Here is a 20,723-nt window from a genome sequence, read left to right on the forward strand (position 1 = left end):
GTTTTTAAACCATTTTTGATTTTAAACGTTTAAACATGTTAATCGAAAGAACGAAAATAAGACTTTATAAGACTCTCGTTAGACCAATTGTACTATACGCCTGTGGAGCATGGGTATCTACCAAATCAGACGAAAACAAATTAATGATCTTCGAAAGAAAAATTTTACGTAGAATATTTGGTCCAAAAAGAAATGAAGAAGGTATCTATGAAATAAGATCAAATAGAGAACTGAACGCTTTATATAACGAACCCAATATAGTTGCCACACTCAAGAGCCGAAAAATAAGATGGGCCGGACACGTATGGAGAGCAAAAGACCAACTTCTATGGACCATCACGAAATGGAAACCGAACAAAAGTAGACCGAGAGGAAGGCCTAGATAACGTTGGGTGGGCCGAGTTAAGGAAGACATTAGGATGCTGGGAGTCATGAATAGAGAGGAACTGGCAGAACATAGAGAATCATGGAGGGAGATAGTGGAAACGGCAATGGGCCTAAATGGCCTAGAGTAAACCAAAAAAAAAAAAAACCATGTTTTTATCAACTCTCATATTTTCCAATGAATCACCACGTTAAAACTGTTTTAAAATCATGTTACTCTTTTACTCTTAAATAAATCGATATTGTTTTAAATATAAGCTATATGCCTATTTAAGACCTAATAAATAGATAATTATTACTACAGTCGAGCATTATTTGAAGCTCTTTAAATGGAAGTCACGTGTCTGGCCTCACGCAATAAAAATAGTTTTTTATCTCAGATTTTATATGCTTTTTTTCCTTTTTAAAATCTTATAAGCCGTATTTATCATTGTGCTAAATCTAAACTGAAGTTTAAAAATCTCATTATTTCTAATTGTACCTATCTTATCGTACGCTAGTGTAATAATCGATTACCATACCATTAAAATAATATAGAAAAATCTATAACATTATCATCCTAAATAACTGCATATAAATATAATATTCGGTTTGAGAACATTCATGAGTTAACTTTTCAACCGTTGAACCCACGCAATGTCAAACCGTTAATAAGTTACAATATCCATTCATAGACCTAAATGATAATGATTTGAAAATAAATAATGATTATAGTTATAATAAGAAATAAAAGTATGGACCACGAGAGCGATGTTCAAAAATATATTCAAATTTAATAAATAAAATTTGTTTTTTTAAAATTCATAAATATTTAATAAATAAGTATAAGTATATATAGCAATATGCATGATACAAACACAATGTCCTTTTCCGTCCGAAACTGCATAAATTACAATAACGATTTTACAGGCACTATTAAGGTCTATAGCAAAAATCAAAAGATTCTTTTGATGTTTAGTTACATATGGTGTAAATCAGCAAGCCATAAATATGTTATGTGCCCTAATGTAAAGTTAGATACTCTTGGTAAACGTAATAAATAAGAAAAACGTGCATATACTATGGGAGTTTTTCCGCTTGAAATTATTTGCGAACAGTTTGAACGTAGCCGGTTATTATGATTGGGATTTTTTTTATTCTGCTATATTTTTTGTAAGTTATTTTTTTATTTAAAAAAAAAATAAATAAATAAAAAAATATAATTTTTTGATATAAATTTTATAACGGTTTTAAGGCAAAAAATATATGGGCTATTGTTGTACACGTGATAAGACATCAAAAAATTACGTCACAGGTGAGGACGTTTTCTTTTTTGTAAGCTACGCTGTTCTTTTACGTTTCATAAAAGACGTCAAACAATATAACAGCCATGGGTTGCTTGTCGTTTCTATATTAATATAAATAAATATTTATATTGAGATTAATTATATGCAAATCAGGTCAGGGTATTTCAACACCTGTAAACGAATTAGCTTTTCGCCTTTACCTAGTTAAAATGCAATCGAAAAAAACAAAATTAAATGTAAATGATAGCTTGGATTATTTTTGTTCTCACCAAATATTGAACAATTTAAAGATGCATTTTCACTATTTACTTTTTACTTTTTTTTTTTCTTATTTAAAGTCAACGGTAAATAGGTTATAAGAAATGGAAGTTTTGTGTTCAATATTTAATAATATGTACAATGCACTTAATACGAGTACATTTAAAATCAATTTAACTTTTCAACTTGTTCATGTGCAATTTCATTGATATCAATCAAAAAATGATAATTTTATTTTTTAAACTATATTCTTATTTACTCGAGTTTACAAAATTTCGTATATTTTTGTGGCCAAATGAACGTTTATGTATTATGACGACAGTACGGTGGATAATATTTTAAATGTGTGAATAATGCTTATCAAAAACTGCAGTGATATTCAAATGCTCACATGTCTCGAGAGAAATATGACCCTAAATATTTTTGTAGGACTTAGTGACTTGTACGAAAACCACGAAATAGATCTAGATATAATATAATATAATTAGAAAAAGTCCAAAATCCGTTTGATTGATTTTATAATTTTTTAATTATTTCCCGTCTTGTTATTAATATTATCCAAATAAATGTATACGATTGCTGTTCATAACCAAGCGCGTGTCTATATCGTATTTGTTTTCAACGTCCTCTTGTGTGCTCCTAGTTGATATTGTATTATTATTTATATTATATATAAATAACTAACACTAACCGGATGCATAAACGTGTTTTGTTGTTCTCAGGTCTCTTGGATGCGGAAACGAGACTTGCACATATTGACGTCTAGCATTCATACGTACACCGGTGACGGGCGTTTCAGCGTCGTGCATCCGGAAAACAGCGAGCAGTGGGATCTGAAGGTAACGTTCGTGCAGAAGAGGGACGCTGGCATATACGAGTGTCAGGTGAACACCGAGCCGAAGATCAATTTGGCCGTGCAACTGAACGTCGAAGGTAGTACGTATTAAAAGATCGATTTTTTTTTCACTGTACGTATATAATAAAATAGTATATTGAAATTATATAGTCATGCGATCTTACGAAAGTTGTTGTTTTGATTACTACAACAAGTGGCGTCATTGGGAGGTGAAAAAGCGTAATTCTACGATTTTTCATAGTTTTTCAATTTTTTTATTATTATTATTTTTTTTTTTTTTTTTTAAATCCGAGATTAACCTTCATTAACTTAATTAACGTTTTTGAAGTGAGCAAAATAATTAAGAACGTTTCAGTTATTTCTATTGGAAGCTGGTCATGCGAGTTTTGTTTACTCACATATACTTTAAAATTTCCATTAAATGCGTGTTAATTAATCGTGAACATGTGAATCTATTGACGGTTTGTATCGTATGTATGTATAAACTCGTTTGTATATAGACTATAATAATAATAGATTTTCATAAATTAACATGATTCTAATATACCTCGTCAATCTCGAAACATATTTCTTGAGACCGAATCATTCATTATGAAAAAAATACACAAACCACTGAAAATTAAATTTTGATACTTCATTAGGAAACTTTACTTCAAACGACAGTTGAAATGATAATTTAAAAAAAATATATATTTAATTAGTATCATTTATATAAATAAAAAATTGAATTATTTATTTTTTCACTTATTATAACATGGTAAAAATATTTGATAACTATTCAGAAGATGTTCATTGTTAATTGTAAATTGATGTTCAGTTTAATAAAACATTTTGAGTATGAGAATATTTTTATATGAGTATTTATATGATTAAAGAAACATAACAAATACACACATACATTTTTTATATGAATTTAAAGAACCATTTATTATTTATTTAAAATCGAGTAATATAATTTTTTTGTTGGGGACAGTTAGTTTGAAGAAAAACATTCTAATATATTAGGTGCTACGAGTTTCTTTAAAATATTACATTATTTGACTTAATTTGTACTGGCAGTCGTAAAACTAATGCACGTAATAATTTTGCTCGAGGATTATTTGCCAACAAATGTTTTTACATAAGAGCATGTATTATGTTTATTGTAACGTATTTGGAATTTGACAAAGAGAAACAAATCTCTTCACATATTGACAACAATGAAATGGTGTAGATGAATTTAAATATGACACATGCACTACATTAGCAATTCGATACACTCGGAAAACTCAATTTTGAATCCACGCGTTACTATCGAGATGTGAAATCGTTGTATTATTGACATCTTATTATTCATTTTTTTCATCAGTAAACAGCGTTGAAGTATTTCTAAACATGTGACATATGCTAAACCAAGGATAATATGTATCTGGTTAGCTATTATGATACTTTTAATAATTCCGGAACATCGATATTCTGACATGGGTGTTCTGATTAAGAGTGGAGGAGCCAAAAAGAAATATTTTCAAGTTGCATACCTGTGTATAACCAAAACGAAACAAAACTATGCACTGCTACAGTTTAATAACCAGCCAAAGGGATGTTTTGACATTTGTGGGGTACTACGAAACCGATACGAACTAACAATTCTCGGGTGCACGTTATGTATAAACTTTTTGTTCAGAAATCGTTGGGACGATATTAATCGACGAATAATGTTTTTGTTCGAAGTGCATGATAACTCCACTGTTTTCCAAATTAAAGATTTTTTTCTTCGAAACTGATAACCAAAATCTGGTAGCAATATTTATATTGATGGTTTTGTGAAAATTGAAATATATAAATAATGAATAGATTATTTTACTGGCAAATACGTGTGGTAAAATTATAATTTATTGTGTAAATCCATTAAATATTTTATGACGTACAACTATTTGTGTTATATAAAACGTGGAGTTGATTTATTAACTTAAGTAATTTATTCAACTTTATTTAATATACACAATGTGATCAGATTTGTCAATTTTTAAAAGTACGGTAATTATGTAATTACAGTAATTGTGAATTATAGACAAAATTATTTATTCTTAGAATTCAATATGATTTAAAACTTCAGTATAGAAATAAATATGTATTAACTATTTTATTTTATATTCAAAAAATGTATTTGAATTATTAATAAATATACAAAGAATATGAATTATTTTAACGAAAATAAAATATTTCACAAAAAATGTGATGCATTCATATATGTTTAAAAAGTTTTGAAATTTATCCATAGAAACCTTAGGATACAAAGTTAATCATATAATACACAAAGAATATACGAATATTCAAATTGAAAAGTATATTTTATTTGAAATAGCAAAATTTTCAAAAATTTCAATTAACAAAAATTGTTTTACATCATTATATTTGTATTAAAAATAAATTAAATTGTAGGATTATTCACAGACCATAATTATAAAAATATTTACATAAGAATTTGATTATTATTTATCGAAATATTAAATAAAATTGAAAAATATACTCTAAAGCTTAAAAGCTTAGTTTAATTAACACTCTTTAATTGTATTCAAAGTACGTATTAAAATATTATTGATACTATTATTATTTATTACATAAGTGATTTCTTATACTTTTATTCAAATATAGTTTTACGCAAATAATAAATAGAACTGTACAAAAACCGTTGCATATGTGAGTTACTATACAAATTTATGAATCGGGTAATGATTTTTTCATACGTTTTTTAGTTATAGTTTTTATCACTAAGAAAAAAAAAATCTAAGACCATAAACGTACATTTTTCAAACAAAAAATTTAACTCAGTGTTTTTTGAGTTTTTTTTAAAAAAAATCAAATAACTTTTGTTTCCACTAAACGACTATTTTAGCTTATAAACCATGAAATAGATTATAAAAACATCTTGACGACTGTATTGGATAAATTGAGCACTGTTCAGAATTGGATTTCGTACGTGATAATATTATAACCAATTGAAATCAGTCACTGAAAATAATATAATTGCGCTAATACGAGTGAAGCGATATGATCTCCCAATCAAAGATTAAAGAAAATCGTTTTCTGTTTTCTGTTTTGGCTAAAGCTATCACGACTAGCTAAATGAGTTTTTCAATTCAGATTATTTTCACATAGACATTTCGGATAATTCGAATATTCAGCTGATGCAGAGTAACAGCACTCTTCTACTCAAACGAATATAGAAATGATGAATTTTAATCTTCATTGCAATTTTAATTTTATCATTTTTTTTTTTTTAAAATCTGTTATATTGGTCATATAGATGAATATTTTTTTTTATTAAAACCAATATGAGATCGAAAAAAAAAAATTGCAATTTTAAGCTATCGAACATTTCACAAACGGAGTTTTAGATATTATATACCACCATGCAGAAACTGTGATATTCACTGTATAATATTTTATTATACCTCAATACCGTTGACCAATAATATGGTATGAAAAAGCTATTGAATATAAAATAAATTTTCCGATAGGATATTATTACCCTTCGGTCATGATAAGAAAATTTATTTTTTTCAACGTTAGTTTCACCGGTCATGCTGAACTAAATCAAGATCAATTTTACTAATATTCCTACTAAGGTGTTTAAAACTAACAACTGTCATTCGAGTTTGATTATAGGATTATACTTATTCTACGGAAATAAATCGAGTAGTGCATAACGGTCAGAGAATAATCGATGGATCGAATATCATGTTAAAATCAAATTGAACTATAGGCGTTTACAAAAAATTAAATAATGTGTTGAAAATGTTCATCGATTAAGTTTTGAAATATCTACTATTAATCATAAATATTTTATGATCATAAAATCCAATGTCCAACTTCTTTTTTTCTCCTTAATGCTATCAATATGTGAATTACATATATTATAATATTCTATACCATACCGAATGTTAATGAGGGCAGGATTTGGACAAAACACAGTATACCATGCCAATATACCAGAAAAATTGTTATTTTTTACACACATTATAACACCTCCTATAATATACATTAATATATATGAAATGATACTTTAATTCGTAATAAACTTTTATACGCATTTACTTCTTCGTGGAATTTTAAAAAAAGCGTTAGGTTTGACCTATACTCATAGGTAATAGTATATTCATTTAATTAATATAAATATTAATGTCAAGCGGTAAAGTGAATTCGGATTCCAAAATTTCGAAAAGATTTGAAAACAATAAAATCCATGAATTATTGCGGGCAAGTTATTATTTACCTAGTCACTGTTATATTTAGAAGATAATATTTCATAGCGAGTATTACGTCTTGGAATAATATTTCTAGACCGTTTGAAATAGTCTAGAATTTGATCGTACGGTGCAAATTGAATATTTAATTTTTTATCGATAGTTGTAAGACGAGTATCTGTACACCTTCAAACAGTATATTTAGCATATAATTTTAATCAAGTTCGTAAAATGTAGTAACCTCTCTAAGAGACGTATTTTTATTATTTTTCCACGTTATTTTTTTTATTACGTTCAAGTTTCTCCGCTGAAACAACATACCATATGCGACGTCATACTTATCTTTATTTATATACCTATATATTACAAAAATGTCGTAAGTAACTCAATGCGCTGATTTATTTTATTTTTCAATGATGTGAAATCGTTCTATTCAAATTACACCGTTTTCTTATTAGATCATTAATAATCCTAACAAAGTGCATTATTCGCTATGCGTATCCAATAAAATATACATAAGGTTGGTCCTTATTTTTTAACTTACAAACTCTTGATTTCCTACCCCTTAATTTTGTTCATTATTATAAGAAAGTAATTTGATTTAAATTTGTTCATGATTACTATTCTGCTCCACGTGTCCCAAGAGGGATGAATAATTGAAAAATAGGTGATGTTTGTAGTTTTTCGTGTTTAATCAATAAATTACTGAATTTATTGTAAAAATGTATATAACGTAAACTATAAATATTTATGTTTTCGATAAAAACCATAGAGTTATACAATTTTTCATGCATCTATTATTTTTTATTAAAAATTATAAAATACTGAATATTAGATTTATTTCAGAAAATTGTCTTTTTTACAGATTTTTAAGTATATTAAAATAACAGTTAATAATATGACAAAATATCCTGCATAATGACCGAAATTAAAATGTTTTAAAAAGCAATTATAGGTAAAAATTTCATTGGATTGATTGTTTTATTACGAGAGTAGGATAAACATAAGAAAATTAAAAATATAAATAATATATATATATATAGAACCTTGTTTATTGAATATTATGTTTTACACGAAATAAAATATTTAATTTTTTTAGTAAAATATTTTTTTAATTTATTTTACACTTGGTTAAACATAAGATGAAATATATAACATATAAGTTATATGAAATTTAATACGTACCCCAAAGCACTCAAAGTATCTTAATTATGACTATATTCAAATTATTATAACATAATTATAGATTAAGCGAAAAACGTAAATAAACGATTACAACTCTAGTCTAAAATATAAATAGAAAATTATTATAAATTACACTGTAAGACATGTAAATACACTCATCCCATTAACATAACTTTTTTGCTATTCGGGAATGGTCGTTGATATTATGCTTCAACCTGTAAGATATACTGTTACTAGAAAACTATAATTTATACAAGTCGATAAAAAAAAAAATGTTAAGATTTTTTTAATACGAAATTTTCCTTTTTATAGTTGATTATAAAATCTGTTACTTCATTGAAATTTAAAATTATACATTTATTTATCACGGCGTAATCTTATTTTCCATCTACGTTTTTACTGTCAATTTTTTAATTTAAATTACCATTTTAATTTTGAATAGGTTTATGGAAAAATGCTAGAGAAATATATTCTAAAATAAAATACCATAAATGATTTACAAATTATTTAAAATTGTATTAGATATTTCTTCATTTATAGTTATACATCCGTAGATATTTTTTTAAAAATTCTAAATTTTGTCTACGTAGAAAAGCAGTAATTAGTGCATTAAACCAGGCTTTGATGTATAAATTAATTATATAAATGCATTTACTCGAAACTAAATTATATTCTTTTTTAATTGGAATTTTTCACGAAAAATAAATATTTTAAGTGAATTATGTGCTTTTAACAAACATCGATCATGATGAATCATTTTGTATCCATGCTTTAAAATATTATAATTTATAGTGTCATAATTAAAAAAAAAAAAAAAAAAAATCGAAAACAATAAGCAATTAGCAAATGTAATCCATAGTACATAATTGTTCGTAAAACATATTTTAAGATACTCCGGTAAACTATAATCATACATGTACTCGTATTTTTAACAAATAATTACAAATAAGTATAAATAAATTTTCAAGCGTAAACCGTTTGTTCTCCGGATGAAATTCATATTTATATCTCTATTCAAACAGTTAAAAAACGTTTTATATATTATTTTTTTCTACAATGTTCAAAGGCATTGGAATGGAAAAATTAAAATAACAATTATATAGTCAAATACCGTTCATCGACGTTCGAACGATATTCAAATATACGTAAACAAAAAAAAAAAAAACATATTTTAAAAACATTTTTATAAGACTTATACCATATGGTATATATTATTATTGTTGTTTTCACTGTTTTCATTGTTTCCACTGACGGAGCCCGTTTTTCGGGATTTTTTTTTTTTTTTCATCATTCCGCTTTTGTCACTCATCCGCCCGTGCAGCCGCTCAAGCCAACATTCAAGGGCCCGCGGAGGTGTACGTGAAGAAGGGCAGCACCATTAGCCTGACGTGTTCCGTAAACGTGCACTCGACGCCGCCCAGCTCGGTGGTGTGGCTCCAGGGCACCAAGGTGGTGGACTTCGATTCGCCACGCGGTCGTGGCGGCATCAGCCTTGAGACGGAAAAGACAGAGTCGGGCACCACCAGTAGGTTGCTGGTCACCAAGGCCGGGCTGTCCGACACCGGCAACTACACGTGCCAGCCGAGCAACGCGAATACAGCCACCGTCTTCGTGCACGTGCTCAATGGTGAGTTTAACGCCCGCGTACACTTGATCAAACGGACATCATAAAAAAAATATAGAAAAATACAAAAGAATTCTAAAAAATAATCCTGCCTGTAACGCATGCAATGCTGCGACGTAGTAGGGGAATAAAAATAGTTTAATTTTTTTTTTTTTATTTAAAGTCGGCGTTTTCGAAACCGCATAAAACAAAATTTATCGGCGTCGTGTTAAATATTCAAATAGAAATACTCGATCGACTTTGAAATGTATTTAATGTATTCATAAGGGTACAGATAGATATAAAGTTTTTAGATGCATAATTAGCCTTTGGAATAATGTTTAAGTTGTTTTTATTTTATCTCAACTGCTTGTTGTACGTGTTTTACAGCATGGTTTGAATTTTCAAAATAAATTTTTTAACAAAGAGATTTAACGTCGATGTATCAATATAATATAGATTATGAATGATCATTTTAGTATAACCATAATTTTCAATATTACCCTATAAATATTGACGGCCATAATGTATTTAATTCATGACGTATAAAAAATTACAAAATAACATTGTTATGGTACTTGACTCAGTAAATTATTAAAAATGAATACACGAATAATACACGAATATTGATGGTATCCTAAACAAACATGATATTTCAAATTATGGTATTTAAAAAAAAAAAAAAAAACAACTGAAAGTTAACATTTCTTGAGAAGGAATACATTATAGAAAATGATAACAACTTGATGAAATGAATGTTTAGATTTTTTTATACATTAATCCCTGTTGGTTAGTTATCTTTTCAAAATGTTGTGTAATATAAAATTTACACTATCTCTTGAATTGACTCAATGTAATTTACAATTTTGGGATGTTCGACTGATGTAATTCTATGAGCACTGACTTCTTAACATTTTCATTTAATAAAAAATAACGAAAAACCATTAGTACACGTCTCCTTTTTCAAACTCCCTTGTGTCGTTGACCGCACAAACACGAACATAAAATATATATTTCACCCTCAACACAAACCTTTGATACTCTGATAATTTAAAAACCTTTCGAAATATTATATATATATATATATATATATATATATATATATATATATATAACCCAATGAATAGTGGGTTATGATTTTATCACGTAAAAATCCCAACAGTTGATGATATATTGTACGATGGCCACTGTGGGTATAATGAATTTATGATAAATATCATAAAGCATAACAACGTAATAAGATATTTATTCGGTCACATGGTTTGGTTTTATTTAATACAAACATTATATTGTACCCATTTTTATCACGTAAATATATTACGAATATCACCGTGTATCATATTTTATTCTTTGTAAATGACATTCTAAAGTGTTCCCATTTACAACTTTTAGAAATAAAAATACATAATATTAGTTTCGCGAATTTCCAAAATAAAAAAATAAATGAAATATTTTGTGAACTTCTGGACTAATGTTGACAAAACAACATTGATATTGTTTATTGATAGGTTTTCTGTAAGTATATTTTCAATTATCTTTTGTAATCAACTAGGAATGAGCAGGCTATTTTATATTAAATCAATGGAGGAAATATGTTTCCGTAAGAGTTTGATAATAAGACTATATATATAAAATAACAACTGATTGAAGATGAATCAAAGCAGAAATAATAATTAATAATATATGTATACTATAGAACACAAATTACGTCATATATACGTTGATAGTTCCACAAATCATTATCAATAAACAATCGACCCTTTGGCTATCCTAAGCATAAACATTCAACATGTTTGATCCTGAAAATCCAACAATAATCTTTCAGTTTATAAGTTATCGTTAACATTCACATGCATGAAACGTAATTAGTGTAATTAGTGTATTTGAAAAGGGTTTTCAAGAATATATTTTGTTTGTACATATTTGATAGATAAATATACATAAATGATAGATTTTTAGGATTGAAAGAGTTAAAATACTTATGTATCTTTAAATCAAGCAAGTTGTTTGCAAAACACAAAAAATGTTGTTATTTTAGGAATTTAAATGAATTAAAAAAATGTATTTCAATTAAAATAATAACATAACACATTGTATGAATACAAAAATTATAGGTAAACTTTGATTGTTCAACGTGAGTTATGCAATTAAGTACCTACAACATATTTAGTCATTATAATGTAAACATATTTAATAAGATTTAATTATTTAAAATACATACTTGAGGTTTAAAATATATTCTTATTAGTTATTCCATGATATGACGTATTATTTCATTCGTTTTATTTAATTTACAAATATTTTATGTAATGTAGGTGAAGCAAACAATTTGATCATGATAAATATATTCGATGACCTTAAACAATTATTTCGGAAATTTGTTCAAATTATAATTTTAATAATATACGAATCCTATTTGAATATTTAATTATTACCATTTATTGAACAATGTGTTGCACGTTTAGTCATTGATAATTTATACGATCATTTAAATTGCATCACTTAAAATTAATATGATTTCAAAAGGTAAAGTTGTTTAATGTAAAAATAATGTCATCACATTTCATCATTCTAGAGAAAAAAAATGAAAGAAAAAAAAAATAGTAAAACATATTTCAACTAGTAAAAAGTAAATAACTAAAATTTGAGGAAAAAATAAACATTTGAATTATAATTAAAAACTTTGTTACAAATACACAAGATAAATATAAATTTCTAAAACTCAACTTATAGTATAATACTCGTATTTTATTTGATATCTTATATCATTAAGTATATTATATATATCATATACATATATATGTATTTATATTTATATATAATACACATAATATAATTATGCTTGTAAAAATAATCACCGATTTCTTAATTTTAATAATAAAAAATGTTTTTGTTTTAATATAAATATACTAATAATCATAATATTGTAATCTTTCTTTGATCTGAAAATGTTTATGTTTCATTGTCTCCAAATTTTGAAAGTATATTTAAATTTTCAAATACGTCCTAATTTATTTCAGAGCTGCGAAAATTATTAGTTATGATAAGTATATAATCGCGTCAAAAAAGTATAATAAAAAAAACGTTATTTATCACATACAAATTAATAATGACAATGACAGTCAGACTATCGTTCTCCGTTTTGTTATTTGTATTGTATTTTTGTTTTTATTCCCTTATTTTACAAACAGGTAAATATTTAAAATATTGCTTCTAAACAGTGTTAAGTATAATATACGCATGAAATACAATTAAAAAATATAAGATTCTACGAAACTCGTGATAATTTGAAATTATCTGCATTTATTTTGAACAGAAATGTATACCATGGTAGAAAAAATACAATTTTATTTCTTCAGTCATTTTCTTGATAGCAAATAATAAAAATTTTAAATCATCATGGTAATGTCGTTTTACTTAAAATCATTTTTAGTGTTTCATTCTTTTCAATATAAAAATAATATAAAACATCACAGAGTCATGTTTATGAATACATAATACAAAACTCACCAGCCAGGTTAATAATACATTCCGAATAAAATACTCAAAACATTATTCATAACAGTAAAATATTATTTTATAACAGTATATATATACATATCAGTTACTTACCACTGAATCGAGTCTTATATATATATATATATATATATATGATTTCATAGTTGTTGAATATAAGTCTCTTCTATTTATTTTTTCGGACGAATCTTTTTCTACGTAAAACAGATTCCGTTTATAGAATATTTTCAAAACATGCTCTAATATACGTTTTTATAGGTATTCGCTTTATACATTTACATTTTGTTTAAACGAAATCATTATATTTTTTATATATATATTTAATTTCCGTTCGAATATTTTAGTTTATTTTCTATTCATTTTTAATTTTTCTATCACATTTTAATGTATTTATAATATTAAATTTAACTTATAATTTCATAACATTATAGTTAACATACTACAAAAATATTTTATTTTGTTTTGAACGTTTTGTACAAGTACACCAAAGTATATAAGCAATTCGTATAGAATGTTTTCATTTCATGTAGGTATACAATTATTAAATACAATTTTAAAGAGTTTTTATAGAAACAACTTACGCTGTGAAATACTCCATTATCGAGTAGATGAAATAATTAAAGTCGATTCAATTATCGAAACCCGTAGTTTAGTGATTATTATGGATAAGGGTAATTTTCAATTTCTCCGTACGATTTTCAAAATAAATGTCCTTGTGTTCATATTTTCTACAAAAACTAAGTTGTACGAAAGCAATGATCGATGTGCCAGTTTTATGTACAATTTAGAAGTAAAATTCCAGGAGCTATAATGTCGATTTATATTCGATGGTTTCCATCATGTATATATACGATATGGAAAAAATCGCTAGAGGCCCATTTATTTACGTGTTTTTGGAGGGCTTTCATACGATAAATGTTTGAAATTTAATACCCTATGGGATATTACTGATTTAAAAACACTTTTTCGGCAATAACTGCACTTTTAACAGGATTACTCAGAAAATATAATATGAATCTAGATAAATGTGATTTGTCGAAAACACGTTTAATGTATAGCGCTAGTACATTTTGAGCAGTGTTCGATATTTATTTATGACTCCCAATGGTTTTTGATAGATCGATTATTTCAAAATGATAAATTGTATAATATTATTTTAAAATAATAATGCGTTTAAATTAATGTGTAACTGATTGATAAAACTAACGTTTTAAAAGCAGAACAGGCTATACGATGTTGTCTCTGATCAGTTGTATGAGTTTATGGAGTAGTCCTGTATCGCATTTTGTATTAAAATTATTCATTGATTCTAATTTCAAACATATTTTATGGTTGCATGAAATACTTTCAATATACGTTTCAATTAAACGTTACGTTTGGATTCCAACACACATTTAAAACGACCACATTGTTATAATAACATACTTACATCAAAATACTGTATTCGAATAAAAATCGGATTGAAGAGCAGCGGTGCTTATCCTCTTTTGGTCAACAAACTTTAAGCTTATTAATTTCTACAAGAAGACCCTTACAATAATAATACACGTATTATAAGAGTTTTTCATCCGGTGTTAAATTATCGGTTGCCAGATATTAATATGTCGTAACTCCCCTAAGATCTCGTGACTCTCAGACCGTGTAACGCTGCACGTATAATTTGTGCGACCACGGCGGAGTATCGAACTTATATCGTTATATTTTGTAACGCTTATGATACATTTTACGTTATCCAACACAATGGCTCGTCGTCGGTCTGCGTGATATTTGATTTCTTGTATATTTTTTATCTCTCGCGAACGACGAACAAAACAAAAGAAAAAAATTGCAATACAGCTGCAGACTACCCGAATAAATAACCCAACGAAACGTACCAAAACATTACGGCTAGTCCAGTGCACTGATAAATACGGCTAAACGTGGACACGGTAGTTTGAAAAAAATATTGAGATGCAAACAGTGTGCAAACTTTGAAGCGTTATAAAATATATATGCATAAATATTTTTTTTCTCACACCTACCGGCAAACATATTATACATAATTCATAAATTTACATATATATACATACATATACGTCTCATGTTAAATCGATGTTTGTTGAAATTTTTTTCCACCCCGTATTGATGTCACGAAACGTTGGCATACGTCTCCTTCGCTCGTACCACCCACCGCCAGTCGACCAGAGATAGCTGCTCGAATATTGAAGCGACTTGCGCTTATGAATAATTGATGCGTTCTTATATATTATTTACCATCAAATTTTCATCTCTTTTCGGTTTTTTTTTTCTAATTTTTTCTTTTCAGGCGAACATCCCGCCGCGATGCAACACGGCGAACACGGTGCCGGCTCCAAACTGGCTGCTTGGTCTTGGACGCTGACCATGGCCGCGTTCGCTTTGTCCTACAGATGATGTTAAACGCTCGCACATATGGTCGACGCTCATGTATTCTCACGGGATATGACGCACGTGTGGAGCAAACAACTTTCCATGGAAAATATATCTCATAATTAAAGAAATACTATCGTGTTTTATATTAATTGTTCGTTACTACATTAATATTATAATTATTATGATTTATTGAAATTTATGCCGTTTGGTTTCTGTTTTAAATCTCAATTTTAGCATTTGTTTTGTAATACATAAAAACTTATACATATATATATATATATTATTCTGACATACTGTTACAACGTTGATGTTTCATAATATTTGTAATATTTTAATGATGACCAGTCACTTATGTCAGCAGTCACAGATTGTATGTATATATATATATATATAAGTATTTAATTTAAAGTATAATATTTATTAATTATAATCGTTTTAAATGTTATTATTATTATAGTTGCGAACATACATACAGACACACATACATTTAGAAATGGTCAAACGTATATTTATACTGTCTTACACTATACTAATTGAATTATTTCCTTGGTTTTAAAAGAATAATAATAATAATTATTATTATTATTATTATTATTATAAAATATAATAATATACAAAATTAAGCTGTAAAAATAATGTAAATTAATTATTAACATATTGTAATCATAATATATATCTGTATTCAATATAATAATATTATATTTTATTGAATATGTAAAGATAAAATCAGTAAGAAACGGGTATGTGATTTTCGGAATTATTTTTTAACGAAATATTTCATTCGCAACAGAATAGTCTTACTTACATACGACTTGTTATAGTTATAGAATATTTCTAATCAATGCCTGCATATAAGTGCCTAATTCATTTACATCAGTTAATTTGATCGTAAATACAATATTTTTTGATGTTAATCAAGTACGAACCGATGGATTAGATGCATTCAGATGGTCTACAAAAACCTAAAACTCTAAAACTCTCACGTCTGCGACTAAAATTCAGCTTACAAGACACATACCCGATTTCTTTCAACTCAATGATACATTACACATAGGTGCGTATACAATTTTGTTTTTAATAACTCTAAAACCGAAAATGGCCCATATGAGAGCATGTAACTATTAACCTTTACATCGAAGTATAAATCGTGTCGTGCTAGCCTATTTGATTTAGTGTAATGTTGTCGGGTAAACTTTTTATTCGGAACGAATTTCCAACCGTAATACCGATCTAAGGTTAGTGTTAATCGATGTTAACAGAACACTATAAAGTTGTACTGCTGAACTATTTTAGAAGAAACTTCATACAGTTATTCTACTGGGTCGGAGACGGTAATATTATTATCCCAAGATTAGATTAAAATGTCAGTGTTAACACAAAAACTGATTAATAAGCGATTTTTATAATTTACAACTTTCATTTAGTATATTAATATAATATTTCACGGTTAATTTACTTTAAACTTAATATTTAAAGTTAAAAAAAATAAAAATATTCGTTAGATAAGGAGTGTATCTAACAATAATACTTTTGTACAGTACATAAACAACTAATCGAACGGAGTAAATTTAAACGAATATATAATTGAAACGTAATATTAAATATTGGTGTAATAAATAAAAACTAATCATGCTCTTTTAGGATTTTAAAAATAAATGATTTAGTCTTATTTGATGTTATTTAAAATAACTTGTAATTGGTATTTGAATTTCAATATAAATAAATTTTCAATTATTTATTTTTATCAAAATAACTAACAATATAAATGGTTTAATAAAATTTACAAAGTCATTATTGTTCTTAGTTGCTATTTATTTTTAATTTGTTGTGTACATAATATAAGTTACATTTATAAATATATTTATATATCTTTCCATTATATATATATGTATGATTTAATACACTTTTATAGAATTGAATCATAATTTTAGTGAACACAAGGTGAATTATTTATCAGTTACCTTCGTTTTTAGTAGTTATTGCAAACGTTGAACTATTGTATATAGTATATTTAATTGTAAATATAAAACCATTATGATTTTATCTGTTTTAAATGTTGATGTATAATATAATAATATAACGGTAGTGCAATAATGTTCAACAATTAATCCCATTCCTGAATTTCTATGTAAATTTAGTATGACCTAATGTTATTTTAAAGATAAAAATAAAACTATAATAAAATTATATTGTCAGTTTTTATTATTTATGAACTGTGTAATAAATATTTTTTCGTTCACCTCATCCTCCGAAATTAAACGTACCAACTGAAGATCAAAGTCGAACATATACATTCAACAAAATATAAAACATCCTTATCTAACAATAGCTAATTGCTGTTTATAATAATTATAAGCAATAATTATTATTGTTTTGGTGGTGAGCGTAACTATGGTACAAAATATAAGATGAGAATTATAAATTGTGATACAAAGTTTTCGTTTTAAACATCTATTTTGCAGAGAGCAATTGACGACAGTAACCGTATCATCGAGGTAAGTAAGTACTTATATTTAACTATTAAATAAGATATATGCAGTACTTCAATATAGTATTACAAAGGATATTTATGACCTGTTTAAATAATTGATAGCAGTTCTCGTATGTATTTATTTAAAAAAACAAATCCTATTCTTACATGAACAAATAAATGAATACGTTAAATAACGTAGTTTGTATCGAAACATAATTCTGTAAAATGTAGTTTTTTAAGTATTTCTAAAAAACATTCTATTTTTATCATTAAAATCCTAACTTACTTATTATCACTGTTTCACCGACACGTCTAAGATCATTTAAATGTATAGATACATTTGAACAGAAAAATAACAGTGTTATTTTGGTGCCATAATGTCATGCGTATCTAATTATCCTCTACCGAAATATTTTTAATCGAACGAAGAAGACACATTAAACATCTGAATAGCAGTAATACCAACTGTTTAATAGACTTAAAACATAAACAGTATTGTTTGTGTCCAATTCTTAACAGTTGAGTGAAATTGTTTAATCTGTTTTTTCAATCAGAAGATATATTTACTGAAAAAGTGTTAGAAAATGAAAGACCGTCAACAGAAAAACCAAATATTTTTCCCGGGGCTCAACATTTTAAGTGTGATACGTGAAGGATTATTTTTATTGTTTGTGAACTATTTTCTTGACGGTACTACTACAATATTCGATTAAATCGAATAATTTTCACACTAAAGCGTCGAACTCAAACAACAGACAGTTCTGTTTTTCGTCGGCCTGTAGAATTGTATTGCGGTCAAAATGAACGTCCATCGTAACGTTTCAGCAGGAATGGAAAAAAAATGGCAGATTGCAGTCACATGACTTGTATATATATATATATATATATATGAATAAACGAGTAGTAGGTACATATTATAAACCTACCCAAAAACCCTCCCATATCATAATCCTGTACGTAAAACGAGCCGTTCCGTTGCCTAACGACTGTGTGATTTCCACTCCTTCCGACGACTGTCGGGGTGACATTATGTACGCCGACCGGCCCTCTTTCAGCTGGCACGGGCGTTAACACGTATATAATATATAATAACACTGTTCTAAATTTTTTATACTGCGATAAAGCAATATTAAACAATGGTTTATTTGGAATACATGCACGCGTTTTGACTTGAACATCAAGTATTTTATTATATTATAAACGTGAATCGTTAAACAATAGACTATTTTTAGCTCATGTTCACTGTTGATTTTTTTTTTCTTCTACGAGAAAGTAATGATGAAAAAGAAGATTAGGTATGGATAATGCATACACTCTTACACTTTCTATGTTTAAGGAACTAATCATTTTTTTACTAAGTGCAAAAAATCTTATATATTAATTTAGATGTTAAAATTATAATATTTATATCATTCTCATTTGTAAAAATAGTTGTATATTTTAAAGATGTAACACCGTACAACATAAATCTCATTTAACCCGTGCTAGATTTTTTCTTATTGATTTCTTATTTTCTTATAGATTTCTATTATGTTATTTTTCTATTAAAAAAAAAAAAAAAAAACTTCAGTCAAATGTGTGATATAATTATTTAAAATTTGAATTATAATGTCTAAGTGGATTATGTTATGACTATATTAATGAAACGTCATTTAAAATATGAAATTTTATTAAAAAATAGTTACATTGAAATAGTAATGAAATTAAATCAGAAGTTTGATAAGATAATTTAACCTTCATTTGCGTTTCAATGTTTATTTTACATTTAGTCTACTCTAAATTTCGTGATTACAGAATTCGTTAAACTCTTCTATTTCATAAAAACTGGGTGATAACTGCAAGAATTACATTATTTATTTATTTATTTAAACCTGACGAACCAAATGTACAAAACATTAAATAAAAAGTGATCTGTTATAAAATAGTAAATAATCATTAAGAAGAAAAATACAGTAGTAGTGGAATAAATCATAATAGTAAATACATAATACAATTTAAATAATTTGATTATAATAAAATGTAATAGTTTAATGTTAATTAAGATACACATGATGTTAAAGGACTCTAGTGAATTACAAGCAAAAATATTGGTATTTAATACATTTGAAAATTTCATAACCAGAACAGAAGAGGAATTAAGCGCGCGTAATTATATTTCTGACGCAGAATGAAAAAAGTAGTATTAGATCTAGTGGGATAACATAGAAGTTTAATTTTTGTAAGCATTCAGATCAATCAACCTTGTTATTAATTAAGTACATTGTATAAGACATTTTATATCAAATTTTACTCCTAAATCTTTAACAACTTGAACTTATTCCAGTTTAAGCACTATCGATATTATAAATAAACACAATAAAAGAACTAGATCGAGTGTAAGATATGTATTTATATTTGTTAGCATTAAGGGATAAGTTATTAAGTTGACACCAATTAGATAGAAAATTAATGTAATTTTGTAGAGTTCATAATCGTGATTTGATTTAATAGTGCGGTACATTTTTAAATCATTGGCAAAGAAAAACATTTTAGAGGTAGAGCGATA

General features: G+C 26.7%; 1 protein-coding gene across 4 annotated transcripts in view; it reads left to right on the forward strand.

The window, feature by feature from the left end:
* LOC112680081 (zwei Ig domain protein zig-8-like) overlaps positions 1-16,267 on the forward strand; it is a 305,945-nt gene extending 289,678 nt beyond the window's left edge. For 2 of the 4 annotated variants that reach the window (XM_025550077.1, XM_025550076.1), the window contains exons 3-5: positions 2,651-2,864; positions 9,517-9,822; positions 15,620-16,264. In XM_025550077.1, coding sequence (XP_025405862.1) covers positions 2,651-2,864; positions 9,517-9,822; positions 15,620-15,726 — 627 coding nt within the window. In that variant the 3' untranslated portion in view covers positions 15,727-16,264. Of the gene's footprint in view, positions 1-2,650; positions 2,865-9,516; positions 9,823-15,619 lie in introns of all 4 variants that reach the window. The other 2 variants (XM_025550078.1, XM_025550075.1) reach the window with 2 other exon arrangements.
* Positions 16,268-20,723: the final 4,456 nt, after the last annotated feature.

This window comes from Sipha flava, unplaced genomic scaffold (genome assembly GCF_003268045.1).
Source record: "Sipha flava isolate LNK unplaced genomic scaffold, YSA_version1 173_pilon_pilon, whole genome shotgun sequence".
NCBI lineage: Eukaryota > Metazoa > Arthropoda > Insecta > Hemiptera > Aphididae > Sipha > Sipha flava.